Genomic DNA, 23,948 nt, shown 5'->3' with positions numbered 1-23,948 from the left:
TCTAAATAAATGTATATTTAAAAGCAAAAGGATATCTGTGCAGCTGGTAGTGAAAATTCATGGAGTGCCTTCCTCTCCTGTGGCCAGCAGTAAAGATGTGAAGTGAGATCCGCAGCATATTAAGATCCTCTCAATTCACACCTCTACTTCTAGCCACAGGAGAAGCATAGGGAAGTACTCCATGAATTTTCAGAGGTGTTCTGGCTGCACACAGTTAAAGCTTTTCAAGTGAGTGGATATTATTTTCATTCATGGTATCTTGATTTATCATTGATGATGCCTGTGTCTAGTACTTTACCAGCTACAGAGATATTGAAGCTGCTACTTTTGAACTATATTTCCGTGATCATTGCATGGACAAACGGGCTCTTTTGGGACTTGCCGTTTTTAACCCTTTACATTCGATATACTTGAAATTATGTTTTATATCCTTTAGCTCTGAAATTGTAGAACTATTTAGACATACAATACAAAATAAATAGCACTTCCTTCCTCTACCAAAATCCCAATAAATTGCTTAACATTCCTTCCCCTGAAGTACAAACATAGTATTAATAATAAGCAAACTTATAAGTGACTACCCAAACAAATACAAAAAATTATAATAATAATAATAATAATAATAAAACCAAAGAAAATATATATATCTCCAAAAATTATATCCAAAAATTATATATATCCAAAAATTATATGAAGTCCCATACACCTAAAGTCCAAAATAAAGTTCACGTGTCCAAAACTCTTTCCAGTGATCTCTCAATTTGTCTTTATCCCCAGATCAGATTGGTGATATAATCCAGAAAATCTTCAAGTGCCTCAAAAGAAAAAAACTCAACATAGTGTATTACCCTATAAGAATTATATATTTTGTGCCACACGTGTAACATGCAAAATAAAAAACTAAAAGTGTCACAGCAATTGTGAGATCTCAAGGGTATAAATTGAGTAGTAAGTAACTTCACTGCACACAATGAACGAAGTGCATAATTACCCCCATCACAGATAAAATCAGCATAAACTCCATACTCCAGATGAAAGTGTCTCCACAAATGGATCTATTATCTTCTCCTGCCTTTGCCCTCAGACCTCATAAGCAGACCAGGAGTCAGTATATGTATAAAAATTTCAACAATTTTATTGTAGCAACTTACATTTAAGTTAGATGAGCACAGCTTCCATGCACTAAGAACGTCCCAAAAAGAGAGCCCACTCACGGGGCACGTGACGTTGTGACGCACTGACGTTTTCCGGAAGTGCCGGGGCGGCCATTTTGGATTCGGGAACACGCGGTAGTTCCAACCCTGGAGACTCCCATGGTTGCCTGGCTCTCTCTGGCTTATGATTAAGGGGCTGTAAGCAGTCACCGCTAAAGAGTGGGCTCTCTTTTTGGGACGTTCTTAGTGCATGGAAGCTGTGCTCATCTAACTTAAATGTAAGTTGCTACAATAAAATTGTTGAAATTTTTATACATATACTGACTCCTGGTCTGCTTATGAGGTCTGAGGGCAAAGGCAGGAGAAGATAATAGATCCATTTGTGGAGACACTTTCATCTGGAGTATGGAGTTTATGCTGATTTTATCTGTGATGGGGGTAATTATGCACTTCGTTCATTGTGTGCAGTGAAGTTACTTACTACTCAATTTATACCCTTGAGATCTCACGATTGCTGTGACACTTTTAGTTTTTTATTTTGCACGTTACACGTGTGGCACAAAATATATAATTCTTATAGGGTAATACACTATGTTGAGTTTTTTTCTTTTGAGGCACTTGAAGATATTCTGGATTATATCACCAATCTGATCTGGGGATAAAGACAAATTGAGAGATCACTGGAAAGAGTTTTGGACACGTGAACTTTATTTTGGACTTTAGGTGTATGGGACTTCATATAATTTTTGGATATATATAATTTTTGGAGATATATATATTTTCTTTGGTTTTATTATTATTATTATTATAATTTTTTGTATTTGTTTGGGTAGTCACTTATAAGTTTGCTTATTATTAATACTATATTTAGACATACAGTACCTAATTTGATTGTAGGTAGCTTACTGCGCTCTGTGGTTTTGTTTTTTAGTGCACTCAGAACCTAAAAACACTATGTCAGGAATTTATCTGGACTGGAGCAGACAGAATTTGGTGCAGCTGAGCATGACAATTAGCTTCTAGTTTACATTTTTAAAGTTTAACTGAACAAGCTGAGGTTAGAAGCTGACTGGTTACTTTGTATAGCTGTTTGAAACTCAGCTAGAGCAAACCCTCTCATCTCAATAAATACCTCTGCTGATCGATTAGCTCCTACTTACTCTGGGTATTGTCACAACGAATGTAACCATGAAATGGAGTAGTCTTGTGCCCTTATGGGCTTACAGAAGTTGACAAAAGCTGGCTAGGGTTCCAACCTGCATTCCTTAAAAAACTGACTACTTTTCTGGAATATCTGTTCAAAGGTCAGCTTTCAAAACCTGAAGTCTGGAAGTTTCCTATCCTCAAAAAATTAGTATAATGCTGGCTGGTCTAGATACCAATATCAACACGGCAAGAGCTGTACATGTTTATTTTACCTGTTGCTCTGAAGACACAGGCCTTTAGGTCTAGGGCACTAGACTTGTAGATTTTAAAAGGGTATGGACAATCAATGTGTATTCTTATTAAACTACTAAAATGGATTATATGACTAAAAGACCAATTCATAAATAATTTAGATATAAAACTGGACTTATCTGATTCATTCACCTCCAACTGCAACAATAATGTTCCATATCTGCAGTCTAGTTTTCTTTATATCCTGTATTTTTGCTAATCAGATGCCAGCTGTCATTTACTACTCTGCATTTGATTCGATTTTAAGATTTCTTACCTTGGAGTACAGAGCAAACTTGCTAGGGCTGCCCCTAGAGCACACCAATGTGATACCACCCATTCCTTGAGACTCCAACATAAAGAATTTACAGGTAAGCCAAAATTCTTATCTCAATCATAGAGGTCTGGAAAAAAATACTTTTATTCACAGACCATAGAACATACACAAGCATCAAACTGAGGGGTGGGCAACAACATAGCAAAAAGAACCGCAAACAAGAACCTGAACAACAAACACTCCAACAGCCTAACCACTTGCTCCCTGGAAGATTTACCCGCCTTCCTGACCAGGCCATTTTTTGCTATTCGGCGCTGCACTATTTCAGACATTGTGGTCTCCAATCACTTCTATGGTCAGCTGGGGGAAACGACGGATGCATTCTCAGGTTCCCCGATGGGATGAGATGGGACTGGCTGAGAAAGCCGTGGAAGGCAGCAGGAGGGGGCATCTCCTCCCACTGCTTGTAAAAGCAATCCTGCAGCCAATTAGCCATTAGCATTGCCTTTACATGAAAGACAACTGTTGGCTGAAAAAAGAACGATACCAGGATGATGTCTGCAGCTGCATGCATCATCCTGGTATTACCACTCAAAGTCCAGTGATTTACCAGTACGTCGCTGGTCTTTGTTGGGCATATCTGTTATCTCTGCCAGAAAAAGTGTGTGGTATGCCCACCATTAGAATACAATGCCCTGCATCCACCCACTTCTAATGTTGAGCATACATGAAATGTTCTTTTTTTTTTGGTTCAGCCTATGGGCAGATTCCTCTCTACACATCGATCAGTCGATGTGGATAAAGAAATCTCTGCCAAAAAAAAAAAAAATCTTGAAAATATATGCCAAAGAATAGGAGCGATCCACCCACTGGCCACCCCAGGACTGTGCCATGCTGTACGCTATACTAATACTCTACTAGTGTGTGGTAGTGATGGAAGCAGTCCTCAAGGCAGAGACCAGGTTGGCCAAGACAGGAGAGACAAAAAATGCAGTTGTCATGCCTTATTCTGTGTCTGCTGCACACATCTTTTTTGGGGTGACTTTTGGGTTGGGTACCAGGAATGGCATCGGGAAAATGCTTCTCAAGCAGCCGGCTCACTGCATCTGGGTTGAGGGTTGGGGCCACAGCACCTTCTGGATATAAAAGGGCTGTGATGATCTCTTCCTGGAATTTTAGGAAGGATCCACTTCATCCAGTTGTTATGTAAAGCACAACAGAGCCAACTGAAATAAATAGACACTTTTTTTGTACCAGTGTCTGGCTTTAGAAGAAACCAAGTATGGCTTCATCATCTGGTCGTTGAAGTCCACCCCTCCCATGTTAAGGTTATAGTAGTGGACACAGAGGGGCTTCTCAACAACACCAGCTGCCGTGGAAATTTGGATGGTTGTGTCTGCGTGAATGGAAGACATGACGAAAACATCCCGTTTGTCTTTCCACTTCACTGCGAGCAATTCATAATTTTTCAAGCAGGCTTTCTCCCCCAAAATGGATTTTACAAGCCGTTGCGGGAATCCTGGGCGTATAGCTTGGATGGTGCCACTAATTCCAAGATTGTACAAATGTCTAAATAGTGGCACGCTTGAATAAAAATTGTCCACATATAATTGGTACCCCATATGGAAAAAGGGTGACACCAAATCCCAAACTATCTTGCCACTGCTCCCCATGTAGTCTGGGCATCCAGGGGGCTCCATGTGACTATCTTTTCCCTCATAAATCAGAAAATACATGTATATCCTGTTGTCCTCTTACAGGTCCCTATACATTTTGACCCCATATCTGGCACGCTTGCTGGGGAGAAATTGTTTGAATGCAAGGTGGCCAGAAAAATAATGAGGGACTCAGCAACAAAGATGATTTGCTGGGGAGTATACCCTACACACTAGAGCTCACCAGTTCACCAAAAGGTAAAGCGGCACCAGTGCACCTGACCTTAGCAGGAACCTCTACTCCATCTCAAAGGTAAATGGGGATAGGGAGCGCTAGAACATCTATCTTGTGAGGGCTAGGGGGTGGACCATGTATAGTTGGACGCTATTTCCCCATGGACCTTTCATTAACTCCCAAGTCCATCTTTGATGGAGGGTTTGTTGATATGTGGGCTTGTCAGAGAAGGCAGCCGGCTGTGAGAGCTTGTAGATACTCCTATATGCAGGTAAAGAAGAAAGACAGCGGCACCACTCTAAGTGTAGTAAGTTTTAAAATCAGGTAAATTTAATGCAAGATGCACTCACATAGGTAGCCATCCCAGTAAGCCTCCCTGTGCCTCTCTGCTACTTCCCGAGCACTGGACACCACCGGAGCAGCGGAGATACACCCAGAGCGGCGGAGATACACCCAGAGCACGGCATAGGACTTCCTGCTCCACCGGAACTTCATTCTGTTGACATGCCTATTTGCTACCTACCTATGTGAGTGCATCTTACATTAAATTTACCTGATTTTAAAACCTTCTACACTTTGAGTGGCGCCGCTGTCTTTCTTCTTTACCTCTACGCCATCGTCTGAGCTATCTGTCAGGATGCCACTGCTCTCTACAGGTTCGTGTTCGGAGACAGATTCTGTCAGTGAGGCTTCCCCTTCGCTCTCATCTGACAATCAGAATCCTGTAGGCCTCTATACTAGTATACCTTTTGTTGTACATTTTGGCCACTAAATTTATAGGTACCTAGTGCTACTAACGGGGAAGAAAAAAAAAAAAAAAAGAGCACCTGGCTGTCAGGGACTGCTTGAACCACTACATAAAAAAATTTACCTGCTAGTGCTAGCAGAGATCAGACCCGATCTTGCTAACCCTGCAGTTAGGTGTGCAATGTATCAAGTGACAGTGATCTACTGACACTGCACTTGCTAGGGGAGAAGGGGGGGGTTAAGTGTAGGGGCTCAACGCAGGTGCTGGCAGGTGTCGGGGGCTGATCCTACTAACGCTGCATTTTTGGAGACACTATACTATTGTGAACACTGGTATAGTTCTGATCTGATCAAAGATATTGATCCGTTCAGACACTATACTAGCAACGGAGGTATATTGTGTATGTGAGCATGTTCCTGGCAATCAAATTAAATGTGACGCTAATCTGAAGTTGCCGTGACACTAATACAGTGATCAGTAATAAAAATATCTGTACACTGTAATAAAGACACTGGTGACAGGGCAGTGAAAGGGTTAACTGGGGGGGGGGGGGGGGGGCGGGTGATCAGGGGGTTAAAATGAAACCTAGCTGTGCTTGTACTGTGAAAGTGTGCTGGTTTTACTCATGTAGATCTGCTTTCTTCTCTCTCTGGAATGAAATGTGCTCTGGGGAGAGAAGATTACACAGGCACAGGAAATGATGCAATGTAAACAGACATAGGAAGACCTCTGATTCAGTACAGCCAATCAGCAGGTCCAGGCCAAACATCACTGGCCTGAATCTGGTTAATGAATGGTGCTGTATCGAATCACAGCACTGCCGAACACGCTGGAGCATGTATCACGTATGTATATATATATATATATATATATATATATATATATATATACATATATATATATATATATATACATACATACATACATACACACACACACACACACACGCAATTTTGTGCAGGGAGCCCCTGTCAGGAATGGATTCACCACTGGTGGTGGGACTCACCTGCCGTGTGGGCTGCAGTACCAGGGCTGGCCAGCGGGTGCTCTCAGCAACCAGAATCTCACTCCTGCAGTCAGCCATCACCTGAACCTGATTGCAGGAAGTGTATTTAAAGAATTGCCAGACCTGCAGTCAGTGCCTTGGTGTATGTTTCCCATGAGCCCCTGTACCTGGTATCCTGTGTTCCTGCCTATCTGCCTAGTTGCTGACCCTGCTTTGATCCTGACCTCTGCTGACCGTCTCCTGCTGAACCCCTAGCTTGCCTGACCATCCTTCTGCCTGATCCTCTGTACCACGCTGCCCGTGAGTTACTGAACCCGGCTTGTGACCCTGACTATTCTCTGCCTACTCCTCCGGTACCTCACTGCCCGCACGTTGCTGACCTGGCCTGCCTGACTAAGCCTGACGCTACCCAGACGATCCATCCATCCCGCACGGATCCAGTCACTACTGTCCAAACCTGCCAGCCCCTTCACATCAGGCTTTCCCCCGGTACATACCCTCGGCGGACCCCTCTACCACAGTTGGGTGCACTCAGGGGCCGCGACATGGTCTCAGTCCTGCGCCAAGTCCATCCCCACCATCAGGGGCTCTGGTGAAAAGGCAGACTGGGGCTTAGACTCCGCGCCCTGGGGAATCCCGTTCTGTGGGTACTAGAGATCCCGCCGGGCGGTGCCTGACAGTACCTAACGGCCTGCCTGACCATTCCACCTCTCCAGCCCTGACTACGCCTGTGTTCCTGAAGCCTGCTACTTCCCTGTGTCAGTCCACACATTTCTGGTCATACCTGGATCCCTAACAGCCCTGCTCTGTAGCAGTAAAACTGTTATAGGACAGAGGGAAACTGGATAAAGCACCGTGCAGACAAGGCCTGAATATCCACCTAGTAGAACCTGGTAAACATAAGAACAGATGACCATGTGACAGCCTTGCAAATCTGGGAAGCAGATACTTGATGCTGAAATGCCCAAGAGGCACTAACATCCCAGGTGGAATTGGCTCTGACAGAGGGAGGAGGAACTCTGCCCCAACAGTGTAGTCCTCATCCACCTGACAATGGTGACATGGGAAACAGACTGCCTTCTATGAGGGACGACAGACAGGAAAATCTTCTGCAGGTTCTTCTACAAAACCAGGGTCCTCAATACTTTCTTTCCTAACATCCTCAGGTAGAGCGGGTTCCACCTCTGATTTTTAAACAAGTTAAAGGGTAATAAGAGCATGTGTACCAATTCTGGCCTCTCGAAGCCAAAAGGTTTTAGAAGTATAGAAGGTTTTCCAAAGAATTCAGACATAGTGACAGAGAAACCTGCTTTTATCAGACAGGCTGCATAGTGAAAGGGAGCTAGAGCTAGAGTTAGAGGAGGGCGGCAGCGTCATATTATGACATTGCTTCAGGACAATGGAACAGCTATCAGCAGTGTTCCGGGTTTCCTGTAGGTCATCCGCAGACCGCATACAATTTGGTCCCTTTGTTCCAGCTCCCTTGTGCCACTGCCAAGTGGGGGGGGGATCCCCAGTTGGGTACTCATGGTTAGAGAGTGCAAAATGGATAGGGTTTTGCATGTTTGGGTAAAAAAGGCACCAATATATCCCATGGCTGTGGCTATGTATCTGTAGAAAATGGCATAAGAAATGTAGCAATGTGCTGTGTATATTTTCATTGGAAAAGCCAGGCAGGAGGTGTCATGCAGAAACTAAGTCTAGCGCCTGAAGCAAACATTACAGGCCAGCCCAACATATTGGGTTCCAGGCACAGTCTTCAAGGTACACACTGAGCGTAACCAAGATATCCCAGGGCAATAAGCAGTCAGATCTTGATAGAAAAGTTTCAGAGAAAAAAAATTGAACTGATTAAAAAAAGTAATTCTCCAGAGGAAAAACAGGTAATCACCTAGAGACACTAGCAAAAATTGGAATTTCAGAGTAGGCGAGATTATTTTTGACAGGTGTCCAAACACCTAACCTACGGTTCACATATATGCGGCCATGCAGGCCGCGTTTTGCACGGGCACAAGAGCCCAGTCATTTGAATGGACTCCTGTGCCCGTGACATGCAGGGAAGAAGTCCCTGCACTTCTTTTGAAAACGCAGCCCACGCGGGTACCTCGGTTCCCAGTACGGTTGCATTTTCCAGTGCGGGCGGCGTGCCATTAGAATTAATGGCACCCACCCGCGGGTCCACATTTCTCTGTGTGGGTGGTGGGGCTGCACGGATTTTCGTGTGGATCCGCAGCAGCACCACCCGCACAGATTTGAACCTAGGGTTAAGGCCTGTATTTAAACAATGGTCCATGAATACAAGTCCCACGTCCTGTACGATTAAGATAGGTTCATTTTTAAAAGGTACATTTCACATATATGTGAACTGCTGGCCCACTAGCTAACAAAGTAAAGGATTATCTGTTGCAAGTGGCTAACCAGCAAACTAAACTCCTAGAAAAGTTAGGATAGTCATCAGCTAAACAGCAGAGACTTTACTCTTGCACAAATACAGGCCAGTATGTGTTTACCTAAGCCTAGTACTGCATTTTCTGGATGGCTTTATCAAGGCATGGTTTGCGTTCACTCGCACCCTAGAGTTGGTCTTTAGGAGATACAAATCTTGCAATTTTTTGTTTAGTCATGTAAAACATCTTAGATGTTAATTAAAGCTTGTTGCTTTGATGGTTACCTTTGTTTTAGGAACAACACCTAATCCAAGTCTTTCATCCACTAAATATGCTCCAGCTTCAGACAGATATCCCTGATTTGGAACAAGGCATCCACGCCCAAAGCAGCAAGGACAGCAGACTTTGTGAAAATATTTGGTCCATTTTGGGTTAAGGTGACCATAAGGCTCTTCTGATTTTGGCTTGAATACACCAATTATCTTCTATATAAGGAAAAACAATATATATATATATATTATAATATATTTTATACATACCTCTCACATACACACACACCCATAATATTCATTACAGGAAGCTGTTAAACCTTTGGTCAGACTCTTTATTGTTAATATATGTGTGAACTTAAAAGTCTCTTTAACCAATTCACACCTAAGGGTAAAACAAATCTTAACGACTAAGCACAATTTTGCAACTTTGACATGTGTTAGCAAAACCGTACATATTATCACAACTTTGTGCATCCACGTGGATTATGCCTTGTATTTTTCAGGACAAATTGGGCTTTCGTTTAGTGGTAAATGGTAATGGATATCTCCTGATTTTTTTTTTTATTACCAAAGGAAAACTGGCCCAAAATAGTAAAGAAAAAAAAAATTTTTTTTTTTTAATTTAGCTGTATATTTCTTGCTACTACCATAACCTACCACCAAAGAACCCAAAATAATTTCTCCTGATCCTGACGATCGCAACAATACCACATGTGTGTATGTTGTTGTTTGTACCCATAAGTACAGCCCAGAAACCATAGTGCGCAATTTGCTTTTTCGTTTTTTTTTGTTTTTTTTTTAATTCTGCCAGTAACTGACACTGATACCAATTTAAAAAAAAAAAAAAAATACCACAACCGACCAGGACCTGGACCAAAACATTAACCCTGGCACAGACCTAGATCAAACCTTGATCAAGGTAATTTTGTTTAATTATTTTTATTTATTAATTTATTTTTTTTATTTATTTTTTTTACACACACTTTTTTTTTCTCTCTGAGAGGACAGAGAGATACAATGTATCTTTCTCCTCCATTCAGAGAGAGAAAACAAGGGGGGCGGGCTTCACAGTGACTGATCACTGTGAAAGCGAACCAGAAGCTATCACAGCGATCAGGTGACCCGGAATTGGGAGTTCTGGGTCCCGATCGTTAGAACAGGATCTGGGGCTTTCAGTGACATTCTGGTCTTGTGCTGGGAGCACGCCGTGTAGCATGCTCCCAGCAGAAAGACCGGTACGCGAATTAGCGGCCCCACGGAAAAGAGCCCAGTTTTGTGAGGCTTCTAATTTGCGTGCGATCGGTGTCAAGGGGTTTAAAACATTTTTTGCAAAAAATACAAGCAAAACACAAATCATTTTTTGTGGAGTACCCATGAGGTGCTCCACCAAGATGTACAATACATCAACTCAGTAAATGTGCTTAAATAGTGATGTAAAAAATGATACGCCCACCGGCCACTTTATTCGGTACACCTGCTCAATTGCTTGATAACAAATTGCTAATTAGCAAATCCCATGGCAACTCAATGCATTTAGGCATCTAGACGTGGTGAAGATGACTTGCTGAAGTTCAAACTGAGCATCAGAATGGGGATTTAAGTGACTTTGAACATGGCATGTTGTTGGTGCCAGACAGGCTGGTCTGAGTATTTCAACTGCTGATCTACTAGGATTTTCACACACAACCATCTCTAGAGTTTGCAGAGAATGGTTCGAAAAAGAGAAAAATATCAGCATTCAGATGGTTGGGTCAGAATTTGGCTTAAATATGAAAGCATGGATCCATGCAAAAAGCCCTAAAAAAACGCGTTGGTGTGAACCAGGCCTCAAGGGGGAGGTACATTTTTTGTTTTAACTCACCAAATATGCACCAAAAATGTGGCAAGCACGATTTTGTTTTGTTTTTTTTAAACACTGCAAGGGAAGCGTAACAGACTAGTGTGAATACATACACTGAATTTAAAAGGGATGCAATTTTCTTGAGCTTTTCTTGTGCCTTTTTTTTTTTTTTTTTTTTTTTTTTTAATGCAAAAGTGCTTCAAAAACTGCTCAGTGTAAAAGCAGCCTATTGGCTAAAAAAGTGCTGAAAATAAATTCATATTCATTTAAATTCATATTAATTAAAAAATCAAATATAATACAAATATATAAATTTTTTTATTTTTTTTAAACTGACCATTTCAGTTTCGGTTTTTGGCCAAATGCATTTACAATTTTTGTTTTTTGTCCATGACTTTTCATTAGAGTGCACCACTAGTGTTTTGTCGATGTTTCAATGGAGCTCAGTCCATCTGTCTCAAGACTGAGCACCACTGGAACATCAGTAATAAAATGCTGTTGCATAAAGTGAATAAGCATAATAGTCCCAAATTCAATGTGAAAGTGCTGTGTGTTGAAAAATCTTCCAACAAAGTGCTTTGGTGTCCACAAGTGCTTGCCACAACAGACAGATCAGCCTCTTACTGGACACACTGATCTCCAATTAAGAGATCAAAGGAGCAGACGTTGTTCAGATTCCACACTGACACCCATGCTAGCAGTATCAAAGGAGATGGATGAACAGCTGTGGGCTCATCCAAATGAATTCCTCACATCGGACCGCTCTCCATACAATGTAAGGAAGGGTTTAAAACAGAAGAGACTTCGTAGTGCAACCCGATAAAATTCACAAAAATTTTTCAGTAAAATATTGCACTTACATTGATAAGGTGCATAAAGGCAGTATACAGATTCAATTCCTGCGGTGTCAAACCACCAGCCGGAACGTGGTGACGTCACAGAATGCTCTGCTTGAAGTTTCTCCAAAAATGGCATCCTCTGGGATTGGAGATCAATGATGTGAGGAATTTGTTTGGGTGAGCCAGCAGCCGTTCATCCATCTCCTTTGATACTGCTAGCATGGGTGTCAGTGTGGAATCTGAAAACCGTCTGCTCATTCAATCTCTAGATCGGAGGTCAATGTGTCCGGTAAGAGGCTGATCTGTCTGTTGCGGCAATCACTTGTGGACACCATAGCACTTTGTTGGAAGATTTTTCAGCACACAGCACTTTTCACATTGGATTTGGGACTTTTATGCTTATTCACTTTATGCATCTGGACTTTTTAGCACTTTAGATATTTTTTGCACCATCAGTATTTGCACATATTCATTCATGTTTTTTGGATATATTGTGTTTAGTCATTGAGTTTGATTGTTTCATTTAGGGTACAGCACACTCATTCATTTTTTGTTTTCTTTATTTTCTGGTATTCATGAAGAGAGTAGCAGCAGTTCACTATTTATTTATCCATTCATTTATTGTTATTTATTTCATATTTTGTCAATTTTATCATTTGTTGGGTGTAGCACAGGTTTTTCTTTTCACAATAAAATACTGTTGTTTTGATTTATTTTCACTGCAAGGAAGTCAAATCTTTAAACACAGTAGGGAAAATGCTGTGTAGAATATGAAAAACAAAAGGGGTTGGGGGGCAGCAATGAAGCAAAGGAGAATTTACATATTGTAGTAATTATCAACAATTTATTGAGTAAAAACAAAATAAGAAATTTACTTTAGTGGAAATACACTCACAAAAGTTGGCAGTCAGAAACAACTTTGTAATCTTTTATCAGTGTGCAGTCTAGCAAACCTTTCATTCCAATCAGCGGTTTCTCAGCCAACAGGTGCCACTTTCCTCAGGCTAGACTCAGGGACAATGGTAAAGAGACAGACCAATTACTCTAAGCTCATAAGCCAATAGGAATGCGTTCTGAGGAGGACTTCCTCCTCCTCAGCCTAGACTGAGAAAGAGGTTTGTTTTGAAATGCGTTCCTATTGGCTCATCAGGCTTAGAGGAATTGGTCTGTCTCTTTACCAGTAGCCCCGAGTCTAGCCTGAAGAAAAGGGTGGTCCTCCTCAACAAGCATGCCTATTAGCTCATGCGGTGAGGAGGAGTTGGTCTGCATGTTCTCCAGTGTCACCGAGTCCTAGATCAACCAGCATGTTTGAACAGAGTGGCTTGACCGCTTCAGAAGTGGCACCTGTCAGCAGAGGAAACACTGCCTCAATTCCTGCTTAGGATGTAGGATTTACTGGACAGCACACCAATATGTCATTATGAAACGGTTTCTAACTACCACCTTTTTAAGTGCTTTTTCATTGAATTGGATTTCTTACTTTTTGTTTTACTCAAATTGTTGATAATTATTACACTACGTGAGCTTACCTATGCCTCTCTCTGCTACTCCTCCACCCTTGTTTTGCAAATATATTTGCAATTTAAAAAACTTTTTTGCAAATTTTTTTTTTTTGCAAACTAATCCAATTGTGGTCTCTCCTTGGCACCATATTACATCCTAAATTAGGTGTAACATGTAAACAGAGATCAGCATACTAACACAAGCAATGTTAGTGTGACAATCTCCCCTGCTGTGCCTTTGTGTTCTGACATGGGGCTGCCAGCACTGATTGATGCTGGTTTTCCAGCATGCCTGTTTGATAGAAGTCGGTCATGAAACAGCAGTACACATGGGCCGAAAGTTGTCCGTTTCCTGATGAACTGACCATTTTCAGCCCACGTTGTGCCCAGCCTAAAAGACCCAGTGGCCGGGAGTGCTGTATAAGCTGCATGTAGCCTCAGCTACACTGTCCTGGCAGTGGAATAAGAAATTCCTGTCCCACACCCGAAACAAAATAGAGTTGCCTTTCACAAGGAGTTTTGTTTTCTATGAATGAATTTAAAGCTTCCTTTGACTGGCTTCATTCCCCTGAAGATTCCTTGCTCTCTAATACCACCAGATTGTTAGCAACTGAGAAGAAAGTTGATTTTTGTCACTTTAATGCCTATTAAATGTGTTGGCCTTGGACCCTTTGTTTCTTGGGTAATTTTTACAATAAAGCATTGTTGCCAAAATGCCAGGAGCATGAGAAATGACTGATGTAATGTCTCTAAGCTAAAGGAACAGAGTCAAAAGATATTCTGCTTAGAGCAAGATAAGAACTTGTTTGTGGGATTGAATGTGTTTATGACATCTAATAATCTCACATTAGAAGATAAGAACCTGTTTAAAGATGTCTACTTGCTTGAGAAGTTAGAAAACTTTAAGTTCAGGGTAGATGTGAAGAAGTTTAGGGTAGATAAGAAGCTTATCTGAAGCAAAAGTGTGACTTTTTAGATAACTATGTTGATTCAATATGGTGGCTGGGCATGACTCTGTCATGCTCACAGAACCTTTCTGCTAGCAAATCCTAGAGTGGGCGTGGCGCCCGCCCACTTCGGGAAACTGCCAGGAAAATGGTTTAAAAGCCAGGAGTCTGAACGGGATTGATTGGGAGCCTTCTAGTGACAGGGGATGCTCTGACGCTGGGACTCTTGCCAAGGCTATATGGGCTCATCGATTGGTTGCATTTACTGCTTCCCCGTGACCCCCTGTGCAGTATGGTTCTGATGGGATCTGTTCCTTCCCGCCTTCACATAGCTTTGATAATGTTTTCATTCTATGCTGTGATGCTGTCAAATAATGTGTATTTCATGCTGTAATGCTCACAATATTATTGGTGTGTGTTATTATGCAGATTGTGATGACTATAAGATATATCCTCCTGTGTGTCGTGTGATCATAAAAGTGGAGGTTTTGACAGTGCAAGAATATTGCAGTTGGATTCTGTTATTTCTTGGAGTGCCGGGTGAATGCTATGATGTGCCAGGACAGGTGTTCATTTGGTAGAGAGTCTTTCACATGTGTAGAATATGTAATGGTGTAAATGCTGGTTAAAAGGTATCTGTGTGCGACTACCTGTCGTGTGTGTGTGTGTGTGACTTGCTTTTAGTTATTGCACCCTGCATGACATTAGTCACCAAAAAGCAGACGATCTATAAAACCATCTGCAATTAAATAATATCTGTAGTACTGGACTCCCAGAGAAATCTTAGGGACAAAATCCTGACAACTTTACTGAAAACTGGCTGCAAAATACATTCTCTGATGCAGACTTCTCAATGCCATTCATAGTTAAAAGGACACAGAGTACCAACTAAACCCCTTCCACCAGGTGCTCAATCATACCCACTTCTAACCAGATTAATGAGCTGTTTAAACTATGACCCAGTAAAAGAAATGTTTATTCTATGACCTATGCAGCACACCTGCTTGCTGTTACTGCTCTTGAACATGTTATGGGCTGATTTCACACTAAATATCCCATCTGCAGTCCAAAATGTGAACGAGACCATGGAAATCTTCTCCACATGATTCTGAGATGCCCCAAGCTTTTCCATTATTGGACAGATATCAGATACCATTTCACAAGATTATGTTCCAAGACCCTACTGTTTGTTTATTGGGTGAGCTGGAGGAGGAATCTCTCACCCCACAACCCCACATGCACATGTAGCGGTTATACGTTTGCTATACATCACTCGCAAACTGACTGTCCTCTTTTGGATTACCTCTCACATTCAGAATAAGAACCAATGGGTGGTATAGGTAAATAATAAGCTTATACAAGAAAAAATAACATATCAGCATAGAAATGCTCCCCGTAAATTTTACTCTATGTGGCAACATAGGTCCAATGTATTATAAGGGATTCTGTGCCTCCTTATGTATGCTCTATTTTTCCATACTTTATCTGGTATTATTTTTCTTTTACGCTCTCCGAGATGTAATTATTGGTCTTTTTTCCCCCACAATAAACCTATTTTCTGATAAAGAAAAAAAAAAAAAAAACTTCCAAACTGAGGCCTCCCAGTTCTGTCAGACAAGTACAATGTCAGCCACCCCGCTGTGCGATTATCATGTATACTCTGAAACCCTATACAATTTCCACCTAGTGAGAACTTTATTTCCCCACTACTATAAATGATCCCCTTTCAGAGGAACACTTTTGGAGATCCGAAGTGCCTACTTTTTTTCCCATATATATTTCACTTTGGGACTTTCTCCTCTACAACCACCGGACACTGAAGGTTTCTTCCTGCTCATCCCACATGTTGGGAATGCCTTCAAACACCCTATGAACACTTAAAGCTAAACTAAACTGCAATACTTACCTTTGCTTGAACAGTTCAACACCCACAATTGCCCTCATCTGCATCTTCTCCCCAGCCTCTTTCAGGTTCTGGTCTTCTGCCTTCTTGATTGGCTGTAGGATGACATTCCTCCTAAGCATACACAGGAGTGCAGTCATCCCAGCACACAAGCATTGTGCCAGAGGGTAAAATTATACATTCATTTCCAGAACTATTTCTACCCTGTTCCACTAAACAAAAGACAGCTAACTGGTATGAGAAAAATTAAGAAAGCTGCCACTGGTTCAACGCTCTTTCTGTAAATGCTCCCCTGGCTATTACGCAGTTTCAATTGCACTTTGAGCCACTGACCCAGAACAAAATGACAGCCACTGACATAAATAACTAACCATCCAGGGTCCTTTAGAGGAACATGTAATCAGGAAGTACTCTCCTGTGCTTGACAAGTACCAAAAAGCTAAATTCTAGACAGAAATAAACAGCAAATTAACCACTTTCCCTCTAGAGGATTTACCCCCCTTCCTGACTAGGCATTTTTTTTGCGTTAGTTGCTGTCTGACTGTGGGGTGGACAGGTGTCTTTAAGAGCTCAGACAGGTGCTATTAAGTTAGATTAATGAGTGGAGTAGAGGTGGACTTTTTAAAGGCACAGTAACAGGTCATTGAGAGCCAGAATTCTTGCTTTTTCTTAGGTGTTCAAATACTTCTGTTCAGCAGTGCAAGACAAATAAATTCTTTAAAAATCATACAATGTGATTTGCTGAATTTTTTTTTTAATTCTGTCTCTCAGAGTGGGAATGCACCTACAATGTGAATTTCAGACCCCTCCATGATTTCTAAGTGGGAGAACTTGCAAAATCGCAGGGTGTTCAAATACATCTGTTGCTCACTGTATATTGCTCACACAAGCCATGGGTATATGTACAGTTGCAAGAAAAAGTATGTGAACCCCTTGGGATTACGTGAAGTTTTGCATGAATTGGGCATAAAATGTGCTCTGAACGTCATCTAAGTCACAACAATAGAAGAACACAGTCTGCTGAACATAATACTACGCAAACATTAGATGTTGCCATGGTTTAATTGCACATAACATGTAAACATTCACAGTGCAGGGAGGAAAAAGTATGTGAACCTAAAAACTGGTTGACCCTCCTTTGCCAGCAATAACCTCAACCAAACGTTTCCTGTAGTTGCAGATCAGACCTGCACAAAGATCTGGAGTAATTTTGGACCACTCCTCTTCACAAAACTGTTTCAGTGTAGCAATATTCTTGGGATGTCTGGTGTGAATCGCTCTCTTAAGGTCATGCCACAGCATTTCAATCGGGTTGAGGTCAGGACTCTGACTGGGCCACTAAAGAAAGGCATATTCTGTGCTGTTGCAGCCATTGTTTTGTGCTTCAGTTGGTGGACAGATGGTCGTACGTTTTCCTGCAAAATGTCTTGATAAACTCTGGAATTCATTTTCCCATCAATGACAACAATCCGTCCAGGCCCTGAGGCAGCAAAGCAGCCCCAAACCATGATGCTCCCTCCGCCATGTTTTACAGTGGGGATGAGGTTTTGATGTTGGTGTGCTGTGCCTTTTTTTTCTCCACACATAGTGTTGTGTGTTCTTCCCATGCTACCAGTAGTGACACTGACCCTAGCCAAATGCAACACTAGTGTAAAAAGATTCCTGTTTTGGGGGTTGTCTCATTTTTGCCCATCTAGTGCACCTGTTGTTAATTTCATTAACATCAAAGCAGCTGAAACTGATTAACAACCCTCTCTGCTACTTAACTGACCAGATCAATATCCCAAGAGTTTAACTGACTTGATGCTATACTCCGATTAAAAAGTGTTCCTTTAATTTTTTGAGAAGTGTAAACTGCTTTGATCCACAAGCAATGCATACAAATCTTGCATAAAAATCAGCTCCAAAAAATCAAGGGAAGTAGTTAAATTTGCTGTTTCCACCTGAACTCTGGGTTGAGCAGTGAATGGGGGAAGTACGGGTACTGCAGAATCTGTGGGCTGCCAATCGGGATTTGCAAGCACATCCAGAAGGACACTATGGGCTCTACGGGCCTGTGTGCAAATTCTTGGGGCTGTGGGACACTACTTATGCTAGCCACAGCACCAGCTTGAACTGCACTTATGGGACTCGCCACATCACAAAGTGACACTGCAGGGCTCGTATGTATAAGACCAGGATGCACTAGGCCGCTGGTGCTTGCCAGGTCACCAAAAGGTTGAGCGGCACTAGTACTGGCACTCTGCTGCATATGAGAATCATCATGCAATTGTAACATCTCAGCAACCTGGGAATGGGGTCAGGTACGCCTGACCTTAGCAGGGACCTCTACTCCATCGTCTGAGCCATCTGTCAGGGTGCCACTGCTTTCTACAGGTTCGTGTTCTGGAGGCAGATTCTGTCAGGCTTCCCCTTTGCTCTCATCTGACATAATCCAGTAGGCTTCTTCACTAGAGTACCTTTCGTTGGACATTTTGGCCACTAAATTTATAGGTACCTAGTGCAACTCACGGGAAAAAGAGCACCTGGCTGTCAGGGACTTCTTGAACCCCTACAAAAAAAATGTACCTGCAAGTGCTAGCAGAGATCAGGCCTCATTCTGCAAACACAGTGGATTTGTGTGCAATTTATCAAGTGACAGTGATCTACTGACACCGCACTTGCTGGGGGAGAAGGTGTGGGGGGGAGGTTTAAATGCAGGTGCTGGGGCTGAGCATGCTAACGCTGCATTTTTGGGGACACTATACTATTCAGAACGCTGGTATAATGCTGTTCTAATCAAAGATATTGATCCGTTCAGACACTATACTAGCAATGGAGGTTTATAGTGTATGTGAGCGTGTTCCTGGCAATCAAGGGGTTAAATGTGATGACTGATTCAGTGGCAGGCAATCTGACGCTATCTGGTAGGACCGGTGATGCTATCTGAAGTCGCCGGTGACACTAAAACAGTGATCAGTAAAAAAAATCTGTACACTGTACTATGATACTGGTGACTGGGCATTGAAGGGGTTAACTGGGGGGGGGGGGGCGATCAGGGGGTTAAATGTGACCTATATGTGATTTCATGGTGTGCATTTGCTGTTTTTACTCAAGTGGATTTGCTTTCTTCTCTCTCTGGGCTGGAATGTCCCCAGAGAGAGAAGATTGCATCATTTCCTGTACCTGTGTAAATGTAAACACAGCTAGAGGATGATGTGTGATAGGCCAGGGGTCAATCAGAAGATCCAGGCTGCACATCAATGGCCTGAATCTGATGATCGGTCGAGCACAGAATCAAGGCACCGGCAGGTGCGCTCATACCCCCTGCCCGCGATCATCTCTATTGTACAGCGCTGAGCAAACCCTTTGGCGCTATATAAACTCGATAAATAAATAAATAAATAAATGGCGAGAGCGCAAATCACGTATATATACACATGTGATTTTGTGTAGAGAGTCCGCCCTGTAGCAGCATTCCTGCTATAGGGCGGAGTTAAACAGGTTAAAGCAGCTCTGTTTAAAGTGTATGTAAACATTTTCAAGGTTTTGGATTACAGTGTTCTTCAGAGTCATCATACTTATTACTTTTACAGCGGAACTAAACAGTTTGATTTTACAATTTCAAAAAACATGTCAGGAATGCTGTCACATTTGCTTATAATGTCAACCAAACTGTGAAATCATCAAATGTTTGGTGTCATAAGTGATAACAAATGCAGTGTCATGGCATTTGCAGATCAAACAGAGGATAAGATGGTAGCTTCCATGTCTGAAAAGGATAAGAGAGTTTAGTTCCACTTCAATAAAAAGAAGATGAATGCCCTCTAAATAACTGGTGATCTTGCCATTCCCTTAGAGTTATGTGCTTTGTGAGCACAGATCTGGGCTAGCCGGGTTAGTTGCCCCTCTAATAGGGCCTACAGGAACCAATCCTGTAGTTATCTGTTCAGCATTTGACATCTCAGACTGATTTACAGAATCCGATCTTTTAGAGTCGTCGCCGCCACTATGGAAGAGAGGCTATAGCAAAAAATTAGTAGAAATCGATTTTTGAGGGATTTCAGAATACTTTGTTTACAAGGAATAACTAAGGAAACTTTCAGCTATGTCATAATGGCTCTATACACTATCTTTTAGTACAGGTACACTTAAGACTAAATTCAATAGGGGGGGGGGGGGGGGAACTTGAAAAAAAATGGTTAACTACTTCAGCATTTTGGGTTTTTATATGTACGCCCAGAAGCGTTAAGGGTATTATAAAAAAAAAAAATTAAAAAAAAAAAAGCTTATGGCTGCAGCAGCAGCCATGATTTTCTACTGTTTCTGCTCAGCTGAGCCCCAGCTGTCTAGTAAAAGTGATCCTGGTGGCTGTATAGACACCTGATCACTTCAGTTTGCCTCATTCAAAACAGGGCATATCACTGCGTATGCTCATGAGAGGCAGTGTTTACCCACATGTGGATGCATCCTGGGGCAGGCAGTCCCATTGATGTCAATTAGAACACAGATGCAGTCACTGCTCCCATATTTACATGCATGTGACTGTGCATACAGTGTGTGTGTGTGTGTTTAAAGCCGTGCACCCGCATGCACACTGATGTCAAACTGGGGGCAGCGGATGTGTCCATGTAGCATCTGTGTCCAAACTGACATCAATGAGACGGCATGCACACAGATGCACAAAAACCTGTGCATCCTTGTGTGGGTAAACATGGTCTTGCACTGATGCACACATTGATCCGTTGTATATATTCTATATTTAAGTCCAAGTTTATGTCAAAAGAAAACCACAAATAATGAAATGGCGGCTTGTACCCACAAGTAAAATTTGGGCATGCTTCCTCACTCAGGGGCTACAGATGCCGAAAACAGCCACCCACTGAAATCATTGGCTATAAGCAGGTATACGACAGTACTTTGGGGAAAAAACGTGTCCAGGGGCATACATTTGTACACAAGTGCCCTGTATTTGTAAGTACCTGCATCCAGAGGCATGCATTCGTACATGTGTGTGTTTATGCAAGCACCGGTGTATATACTCTATCCTTCTGCTCCTCTACATGAATAGCAAGGCTTTTATTTATTTACTTTGTGGATGAAAAGTTGTCCCCCCCCCCCACCATGGTAATTCATTCAATCTTCCTGTCAGTACAGGCAAGCAGATATACTGACAGAACTGCCGGAGACCTGCATAGTACCAGCAAACTACTGATCACTGGTGCAATGCTTTACAGGCTCCTGCAGACAAAACTAATAAATGCACGTTTTTTACTGGCAAAAAAAAAAAAGTGCATTTATTATATTTGTGCAAAAGGTGAACTTATCCTTTAAAGTAGAACTAAAAGCAGAACTTCTTTTTCCCATATTGGAGAGAAGAGTTTTTGTTTTCCCCTGTCTGTGTCCACCCATAAAGGTTCATAGGGGTCCTTTCCTGTTTTGGCTATGGGACAGTTAAAGTATTGAGAGGAAAGTCCTCTAAACAGAGAGAATCCCTGGTTTGTCACCAAGAGCATCAGAACCCAATTGGAAGGTTTCCCCTGTGACCGTTTTGGGGGCAACCCAAATTTTGTGATTTTCTTTCACTTTTGAGGATAACAGTAAACATGACAAATAGAGAGGATAAACCTCCTTAATGGTGGAACACACAGCAATGAAAATCTCTCAGGCATTCCAATCCCTCTCTACCCTGTCCAAAACTAATAAAAATTATAACTAAAAAGGCAAAAAAACTTAAGGGGTTACTCTCTTACATGATAAATAGAGCAGCTAGAGATCCAAACACCTTGAGAAAGCCTGCACATTGCACAAAAATAGCTAATTTCCCACCTGATTTTTTTTAATCTTGTAACTTTATCTATTAACCACTTCAGGCCCAGACACTTTCACCCCCTTCCAGTCCAGGCCAATTTTCAGCTTTCAGAGCTATCACACTTTGAATGCCAATTGCGCGGTCATGCAACACAGTACCCATGACATTTTTAGAATTTTTCTGACAGATAACACTTTCTTTTGGTGGTATTTATTCACTACTGGGATTTTTATTTTTTTGCCATATACAGTGAAAGAAATAAAGTATTTGATCCCTTGCTGACTTTGAATGTTTGCCCAATCACAAAGAAATGATTAGTCTAAAAATCGAATGGTAGGTATATTGTAACACTGAGAGACAGAATAGCAACAAAAAATTCTAAAGAAATGCATGTCTAACAAATTATGTACTGATTTACATGTTCATGAGAGAAATAAGTATTTGATCCCCTTCACAAAACATGACTTAGTACTTGGTGGCAAATCCCTTGTTCGCAATCACAGAGGTCAGACGTTTCTTGTAGTTGGCCACCAGGTTTGCACACATCTCAGGAGGGATTTTGGCCCACTCCTCTTGGTAGATCCTCTCCAAGTCAATAAGGTTTGGTGCCTGACGTTTGGCAACTCAAACGTTTAGCTCCCTCCACAGATTTTCAATCGGATTAAGGTCTGGAGACTGGCTAGGCCACTCCAGGACCTTAATGTGCTACTTCTTGAGTCACTCCTTTGTTGCCTTGGCCGTGTGTTTTGTGTCATTGTCATGCTGGAACACCCATCCACTACCCATTTTCAATGCCCTGGCTGAGGGAAGAAGGTTCTCACCCAAGATTTGACGGTACATTGCCTGGTCCATCTCCCTTTGATAGTTACATCGTTACATAGACTTGCTGAAAAAAGACAAAAGTCCATCCAGTTCAACCACAGCAAAAAAAAAAAAAGTTATAATCCTATACCTATAGTTGATCCAGAGGAAGGCAAAAAAAAAAAAAAACCCAGCAAAGCATGATCCAATTTGCACCTGCTGGGTAAAAAATTCCTTCCTGATCCCCCAAGAGGCAATCGGATATTCCCTGGATCAACTTTACCTATAAATGTTAGTATTCAGTTATATTCTGTGTATCTAAGAAATAATCCAGGCCTTTTTTGAAGCAATCCACTGAGCTGGCCAGAACCAACTCTTGAGGGGGTCCATTTCACATTTTCACAGCTCTCACTGTGAAGAAACCTTTCCGTGTTTGGAGATTACATTTCTTTTCCTCCAGACATAAAGAGTGCCCCCTTGTCCTCTGTGATGACCTCAGGGTGAATAACTCTACACCGAGTTCACTATATGAACCACTGATGTATTTATACATGTTGATCATATCCCCCCTTAATCTCCTCTTCTCAAGAGAGAATACATTTAGTTCCTCTAATCTTTCCTCATAGCCGGGCTCCTCCATGCCTTGTATCAGTTTAGTTGCCCTTCTCTGTACTTTCTCAAATTCCCCAATGTTCTTTTTGTCAATTGGTGTCCAAAACTGAACTGCATATTCCAGATGAGGTCTTACTAATGATTTGTACACGGGTAATATGATATCTCTCTCTCTGGAGTCTCTCTCTGGAGTTTAACACAAGAGAGGATTTTGCTCGCTTTAGAAACCACAGCTTGGCACTGCATGCCATTATTAAGCTTGTGATCTACCAGAACCCCGAGATCCTTCTCCACCATTGATTCCCCCAGTTGTAGCCCTCCTAGTGTGTATGATGCATGCATATTCTTAACCCCCAAGTGCATAACCTTACATTTATCAACATTAAATATAATTTGCCACATAGTTGCCCAATTAAACAGTGCATTGAGGTCGGCTTGTAAGTTGAAGACATCCTGTAAGGACGTTATTCCACTGCACAGCTTGGTGTCATCTTTAAAGACTGAAATAGGATTTTTATTCTCAGACCCTATATCGTTTATAA

General features: G+C 41.8%; 1 protein-coding gene across 1 annotated transcript in view; it reads right to left on the bottom strand.

Annotated features, from left to right (window-relative positions):
- The window catches only part of LOC149441467 (phosphatidylinositol 4-kinase type 2-beta-like), a 162,973-nt gene that overhangs the window by 97,040 nt on the left and 41,985 nt on the right, over positions 1–23,948 (bottom strand). Inside the window, 1 exon segment of the mRNA XM_089657323.1 lies at positions 9,184–9,384. Within this exon segment, the coding sequence (XP_089513449.1) occupies positions 9,184–9,384 (201 nt within the window).

Source organism: Staurois parvus, unplaced genomic scaffold (assembly GCF_062004578.1).
Source record: "Staurois parvus isolate SC_StPar_1 unplaced genomic scaffold, SC_StPar_1.0 ptg000981l, whole genome shotgun sequence".
In the NCBI taxonomy this organism is placed as follows: domain Eukaryota; kingdom Metazoa; phylum Chordata; class Amphibia; order Anura; family Ranidae; genus Staurois; species Staurois parvus.
The sequence above is the reverse complement of the archived record's forward strand: the minus strand, read 5'-3'. Positions and strand labels throughout refer to the sequence as shown.